The following is a 7,168-nucleotide window of genomic DNA, read 5'->3' on the forward strand; positions in this document are numbered from 1 at the left end:
TGGTCAGTGGGTGCGATTCCCTACTCCCTTGCACATGATCAGTGGGGGCGACACCATGATGGATAATTTGTGGCCAAATTAACGGCAGCTGTTCAAGTTCAAGTAGCTTTTATTTGTCCCAGTTGGGCAATTGTTTTGCAGCAGTAGTAGCACACAGACATGTTGGTCAGCAGTAATTGCTGGGGGTAATTAAGGACAGCTGACAAACATTCACGCTGTCCTATGACCTGTTCCACACTCCGACTCTCGGAAGTGTCATTGCATGCTTCCCAGGTGCTTCCAATACTGACCGTAGAAGAAGAATAACATTTCCGTACTCCCCTCGCCATCATTTCGTACTACGCTGTTATGACGTGAGTAAGCCCTCTTGTCTCAAGCCTCTTTGATCTGAACTAAAACAAAGATGGAGGAATGCGTGATGTCAGATCCTGAAACTAGCGATGTCAAAATAAGAGTCCTATCGCTAAACTAAGGAAGTGCATGAAAATAACCAGTGAAAACTACTGAATGTCCATAGCCTTTTCTACAGTGTAGATACCAGTAAGATTTTACAAAATTGTTTTTTGTTAGGTAGGTTGAGATATGATTTTAAATTGGTGCTCGCTTTTGTTTTACCACCAGAATCTCTGGTACCCAGTCACTGGTCCTAGGAGGCCATTCAGTCCCAAGTAGAGACCAGTCCTTTGGTGCATTAGATGCATCCTACTTGAGACATCATTCAGTGGGTAACCTAATAGCAGTGACAGTATGAGGATTTAAACCTGAGCTCCAGAGTATAGGCCAACATTCTGAATCATATGTGTTTAACTCTATTAATCTAAGGTGACAGACGAACACAGGTTACTTGCACAAACTGGTCATTCAATTTTAGAAGGAATAAGAGTGTGATATGAACTGTATTTTGGAGGTGCTGAAAGGTAATCACATTCCTCTTTCCTTTGAAAAAGGCTCAACCGGTGTGACCTCTCCAAAGCCAGCTGTGACATGATGGCATCAGTGCTGCAGTGGCCATCTTCCCCTCTGCGAGAACTGGACATGAGTGACAACGACCTGCAGGACGGAGGAGTGGAGCTGCTCTGTGTGGGACTGAGACATCCACAATGCAAACTAGAGACACTCAGGTGAATAGTGTGACATTTGCACAATGTTATGAAATCAAGGCTTACAGTATATCACGAAAGTGAATACACCCCTCACAGTTTTGCAGAGTTTTGAGTATATCTTTTCATAGGAAAGCATTACAGAAATGTAACTTTGACACAATGATTAGTGACCTTTTAACAACATATTTAACCACTTAAATTTTTTGTTCACTCGGAAAAAAACAAAATACAGCCATTAATGTTTGAACATGTACTCACAAAAGTGAGTACACCCCAGATTAAAATCCGGTAGAGAAGGGGCTATGTTGGCTCGAATCGTCTCGAAATGAAACGAAATGAAAAGGGATGACAAGGGAGGTCATCAGTGTGCGTTTCAACCTTTCTTTGCATTGAACTTTTAAATTTTGAGTCTGCATCTGGCTTAAATAGATTGGTGTGACATTTGAATGCAATCCTATGGAGAATATCATGATCTGCTTCAGTAGTCACAGTGCATGTTGACATGCATGTTTCTTTTAGGTGTATTTCAGATTGCCAATGTTGACAGCATTCATGCATCCCCAAACCATGTCAGTCCCACTACCATGCTTGGCGTATGAGAGGATACACCTTTTTTGTAAAACTCACTTGTTTACCACCACACACGCTTGACACCATCTAAAGCAAATTTGTTTATCTTGGTCTCTTCAGACCACACGACATGGTTCCAGTGATCCATATCCTTGGTCTGTTCATCTCTCTTGAGACCAAGATAAACAAATTTGCTTTAGATGGTGTCAAGCATGTGTGGTGGTAAACAAGTGAGTTTTACAAAAAAAGGTGTATCCTCTCATAAGCCAAGCATGGTAGTGGGACTGACATGGTTTGGGGATGCATGAATGCTGTCAACATTGGCAATCTGAAATACACCTAAAAGAAACATACATGTCAACATGCACTGTGACTACTGAAGCAGATCATTATATTCTCCATAGGATTGCATTCAAATCTCACACCAATCTATTTAAGCCAGATGCAGACTCAAAATGTAAAAGTTCAATGCAAAGAAAGGTTGAAACGCACACTGATTACCTCCCTTGCCATCCCTTTTCATTTCGAGACCATTCGAGCCAACATAGCCCCTTCTCTACCGGATTTTAATCTGGGGTGTACTCACTTTTGTGAGTACATGTTCAGCCATTAATGGCTGTTTTTAGTTTTTTTCTGAGTGAACAAGAAATTTAGGCGGTTAAATATGTTGTTAAAAGGTCACTAATCATTGTGTCAAAGTGAAATTTCTGTAATGCTTTCCTGTGAAAAGATATACTCAAAAATCTGCAAAACTGTGAGGGGTGTATTCACTTTCGTGATATACTGTACATGTACGTATACAAACAACATAAGCGCACATACACAAATGAGCGTACTCATTTTGAAAGTAGTGTGTATTATGTATTGTTAATGTTTAAAGGATGACTTCTGCCAATTCAATATGCTGTTGTTTTGCTCACGCTTCCCTTGACTTGTCAGTACCCGGTGATAGGTTTTTAACTCTATTAATCTAAGGTGACAGACAAACACAGGTTACTTGCACAAACTGGTCATTCCATTTGGGAGGGAATAAGAGAATATGAACTGCTGAAAGATAGTAACATTCCTCTTTCCTTTGAAAAAGGCTCAACCGGTGTGACCTCTCCAAAGCCAGCTGTGACATGATGGCATCAGTGCTGCAGTGGCCATCTTCCCCTCTGCGAGAACTGGACATGAGTGACAACGACCTGCAGGACGGAGGAGTGGAGCTGCTCTGTGTGGGACTGAGACATCCACAATGCAAACTAGAGACACTCAGGTGAATAGTGTGACATTTGCACAATGTTATGAAATCAAGGCTTACATGTACGTATACAAACAACATAAGCGCACATACACAAATGAGCGTACTCATTTTGAAAGTAGTGTGTATTATGTATTGTTAATGTTTAAAGGATGACTTCTGACAATTCAATATGCTGTTGTATTGCTCACGCTACCCTTGACTTGTCAGTACCCGGTGATAGGTTTTTAACTCTATTAACCTAAGGTGACAGACAAACACAGGTTACTTGCACAAACTGGTCATTCAATTTTAGAAGGAATAAGAGAATATGAATATATGAACTGCTGAAAGATAGTAACATTCCTCTTCCCTTTGAAAAAGGCTCAACCGGTGTGACCTCTCCAAAGCCAGCTGTGACATGATGGCATCAGTGCTGCAGTGGCCATCTTCCCCTCTGCGAGAACTGGACATGAGTGACAACGACCTGCAGGACGGAGGAGTGGAGCTGCTCTGTGTGGGACTGAGACATCCACAATGCAAACTAGAGACACTCAGGTGAATAGTGTGACATTTGCACAATGTTATGAAATCAGGGCTTACATGTATACAACCAAAATACGCACACATGCACAAATGTACATACTAATTTTTAGTGTTAGGCAGTAATGCATTACAAAAGTAATTAATTACGGAAATGCATTACTTTTTTGCTGTAATGCAGTAATGTAAGACATTACAGGGCAAAAAAACAGTAATATGTACTTAGTTACAATGCTAAACAAATTAAGTTACAATGCATTACATGACCTGGATTTTAGTGGTATTCATTGTGGTGGGTCGAAAAGAAGCTATTCCTGAACCTGGTAGTTTTTAGTCTGCATGCTGCCAAAACACCTCCTGGATGGGAGGTGAAAAAGTCACGACTCATGAGCTTGATTTACACCGTAATAAATTGCCAGATATTTAGGCCTACAGTTCTTTTGGCGAAAGTAACCAAGGTAATGCAAAAGTACTGGAATGACTAACATTCTAAATATAGTAATATTGTAGTGTAAGGGATTGTTTTGAAAAGAAAGTAACATGTAATCAGTAATGCATTACCGTTTTTGAGTAACTTGCCCAATGCTGCTCATTTTGAAAGTATTGTCTATTGTGTATCGTTTATGTTTAAGAACAGCAGAGATGAAGAGTATTTGAAATTTCAGGAAAATGGACAGAACAAGCAGTCTACTGGTCATATCACTTGGTAGTTGAGAGAACCCACACATCCCAGTAACACTAGTAACATGTCACAGTAAATTGCTTTCCATTGATAGCCTTTCATTTACAGTAAAAACATGAACACAAGATATAAGTGAACCTTCCTCATCACCTTTCCTTTTGAGGAAGATAAATACAGCAATACATTATGAGCTGCAGACATTTTACTTCTCATAGAGGGCCAAACTAGCTGGTCCATGATATGAGATAGATAGATAGATGGTTATTCACCACCACTACCCACCTATCAGAGTCCGATTATTCACCTGTTAAAGATGGAAATTGAACCTGTGACCCCAATGACTCTTTGCAGGATACCGTGTGTACTCTTGATGCATTGCCATCATTGACATGACCCTTTTCCTACTAATTAGGATCTCTTGTTTCAGATTGTCTGTTTGTCAGATCTCATCCAAGGGTTGTTCTTTCCTGGCGTCTGCCCTCAAATCAAACCCCTCCTACCTAAAGGAGCTTGATCTTACCTACAATCACCCAGGAAACTCAGGTGTCAGGGAACTCACAGACAGACTGAATGAACCCAACTGTAAACTAGAGACTCTCAGGTAAGTCTGTGTCTGTGTCAACTATGATGTTGTCCACTACATCAACCACACAAGATGTCCCTGGACGAAAAGGGCTGTATCTGGCACTGTAGATGGCAGAAATCTTACCACAAATGACTTAGTTTTTGTCTGCATGCGCTGTACGCAATGCCGTATTGGTCCAACTCATATATGCCTAGGAGAAAATACACTTAATTGTTACCCTTGCTCTGGTATTCTAACACCAAGTGGTATTCTGTGCTGTCTGTGAACTGCGTCTTGTAAATTGAAAACATGACATGACATGGGGACTGGGACAGGGGCAGCCAATTCTCTTGTCACCTCTAAAGCCCGCCACCCCCCTAACACCACTTGACAACCTTTTTTCTCGATTGCAGTATTTCCGTTATCTTAAAGGCCCTTCTAAGTAGGGGAGGGGAAGGGGTTACGGGCAACCAGTTGCCAGGTCAATTTGCGACAGTTTGCTGACAGATTTTACTGTTGCCAGCGAAACCGCTATGTGACCTTTAGGGCTTAGCGTATGCGGACATGCAAGGAGCAATGCACAAACAGAAAACACTCTATTCCTGCAGTCTGTAGAGAGAGATTTTCATAGCATTTTATTGCTGGCAAGGATGTTTTCACCACATATTTCATGGAGGGTTAGGGCAGAATGGCTACACATGAAGCAGCAAGTTGGACAGCACATGGTCTGCTAAGGGATGTGATTTATTCTGCTCTCCTGCTCTCTAACCAAGAGATAGTTGCAGCACATGCACTCAGCAGTGGCAGTGCTCTTAGTAGTCACCTGTGTCACAGTGTGCTGCAGTGGCCCTAGTAGTCACCTGTGTCAGTGTGCTGCAGTGGCCCTAGTAGTCACCTGTGTCACAGTGTGCTGCATTGGCAGTGACCCTACTAGTCACATGTGTTACAGTGAGCTGCAGTGGCCCTAGTAGTCACCTGTGTTACAGTGTGCTGCAGTGGCAGAGCCCCTAGTAGTCAACTGTGTCACAGTGTGCTGCAGTGGCAGTGGCCCTAGTAGTCACCTGTGTCACAGTGTGCTGCAGTGACCCTAGTAGTCACCTGTGTCACAGTGTGCTGCAGTGGCCCTAGTAGTCACCTGTGTCACAGTGTACTGCAGTGGCAGTGGCCCTCCCTGTAGTCACCTGTGTCACAGCGTGCTGCAGTCAGGGCTGTTGTCAGATGTCTTTCTCAAGCAAAGCTTCCCAGCAGTGCTGTGCCTGGATCTAGTTGGCTTTAATATCAATATAACTTTCTTCCTTTTCTTTCTCTCCTCTCCTTTCTTCTCATCTCCCCCTCCATTCTTCTCTCCTCTCCTCCCTCCCCTTGTCTTCCTCCTTTCTCCTCTCCTCTCCTCCTCTTCTATCCTCATTGTCCTCTCCTGTCCTCTTCTCTTCTCTTCTCTTCTCTCTTCTCCTCTCCTCATCCCTCTCTCCCCTTTCCTGCCCTCATCTCCTTTCCTCTCCTCATCGTCCTCTCTCCTCGCCTCTCCTCTCCTCTCCTCGCCTCTCCTCTCCTCTCCTCTCCTCTCCTCTCCTCTCCTCTCCTCTCCTCCCTCTCCTCCTCTCCTCGCTTCGCCTCCTCGTCTCCTCTCCTCTCCTCTCATGTGCTTTACTCCACACCTTTTCATGTCCACTGTGTTTTTCTTCTGTCATCTTTCCTCAGGTTTGATCATGGAGGAGAATATAGAATGAAACCAGGACCCAGAAAATGTGAGTAAACACACACATACGCACACACACACATGTGCACATACACACACACACACACACACACACACACACACACACACACACACACACACACACACACACACACACACACACACACACACACACACACACACACGCACACACACATAGACATGTGCATGTGTGCATGAAAAACGTATATTTATCACCCTTCATTCACTCTCAAAAGCAACCACAACACACACATTAACCTCCCACTGCCAACTATCTCTCTCTCTCTCTCTCTCTCTCTCTGTCTCTCGCTCGCTCAATCGCTCACTCACTCACTCAGACACACAGTAAAACGTATGGTTGGTTCAGGGTACTCAGAGTAACCATGGCATACCAAGGTAGAACCATGGTTACTACATAAACCTAGTATAACCATGGTTACTGCATTAAAACCATGGTAAAAATCATACTAAACCAAGGTAGAATTTCATAAGGGTAGTTAAGAGGATTCCATGCTCTTCTATTAGATGATTTACCTCTACCTCAAGGTTAACTTGTTAACACCTGGTTAACACCTGGTTTACTACTGTGCCAGGTTCTTGGAATAAATAGCACGGCAGTTTGAATAATTTGTGGGTGTCATGTTGATGCATTTTGGTGAATATTTCCTTGGCCACCCATACTCCATATTCAAAGCGCCATAGTTTTAGTTGTTGCTAAATTTCAATTTTAATTCACAGAAACAGTTAATATGCTATGCATGTC

At 42.8% G+C, this 7,168-nt stretch overlaps 1 protein-coding gene across 1 annotated transcript in view; it reads left to right on the forward strand.

Moving 5' to 3' along the window:
* Positions 1 to 7,168, forward strand: part of LOC134464081 (NACHT, LRR and PYD domains-containing protein 12-like) — a 49,095-nt gene that overhangs the window by 27,052 nt on the left and 14,875 nt on the right. The window contains exons 9-13 of the mRNA XM_063217521.1: positions 948 to 1,121; positions 2,758 to 2,931; positions 3,280 to 3,453; positions 4,548 to 4,721; positions 6,387 to 6,433. Coding sequence (XP_063073591.1) covers positions 948 to 1,121; positions 2,758 to 2,931; positions 3,280 to 3,453; positions 4,548 to 4,721; positions 6,387 to 6,433 — 743 coding nt within the window. The remainder of the gene's footprint in view (positions 1 to 947; positions 1,122 to 2,757; positions 2,932 to 3,279; positions 3,454 to 4,547; positions 4,722 to 6,386; positions 6,434 to 7,168) is intronic.

This window comes from Engraulis encrasicolus, chromosome 15, assembly GCF_034702125.1.
Source record: "Engraulis encrasicolus isolate BLACKSEA-1 chromosome 15, IST_EnEncr_1.0, whole genome shotgun sequence".
Lineage (NCBI taxonomy): Eukaryota > Metazoa > Chordata > Actinopteri > Clupeiformes > Engraulidae > Engraulis > Engraulis encrasicolus.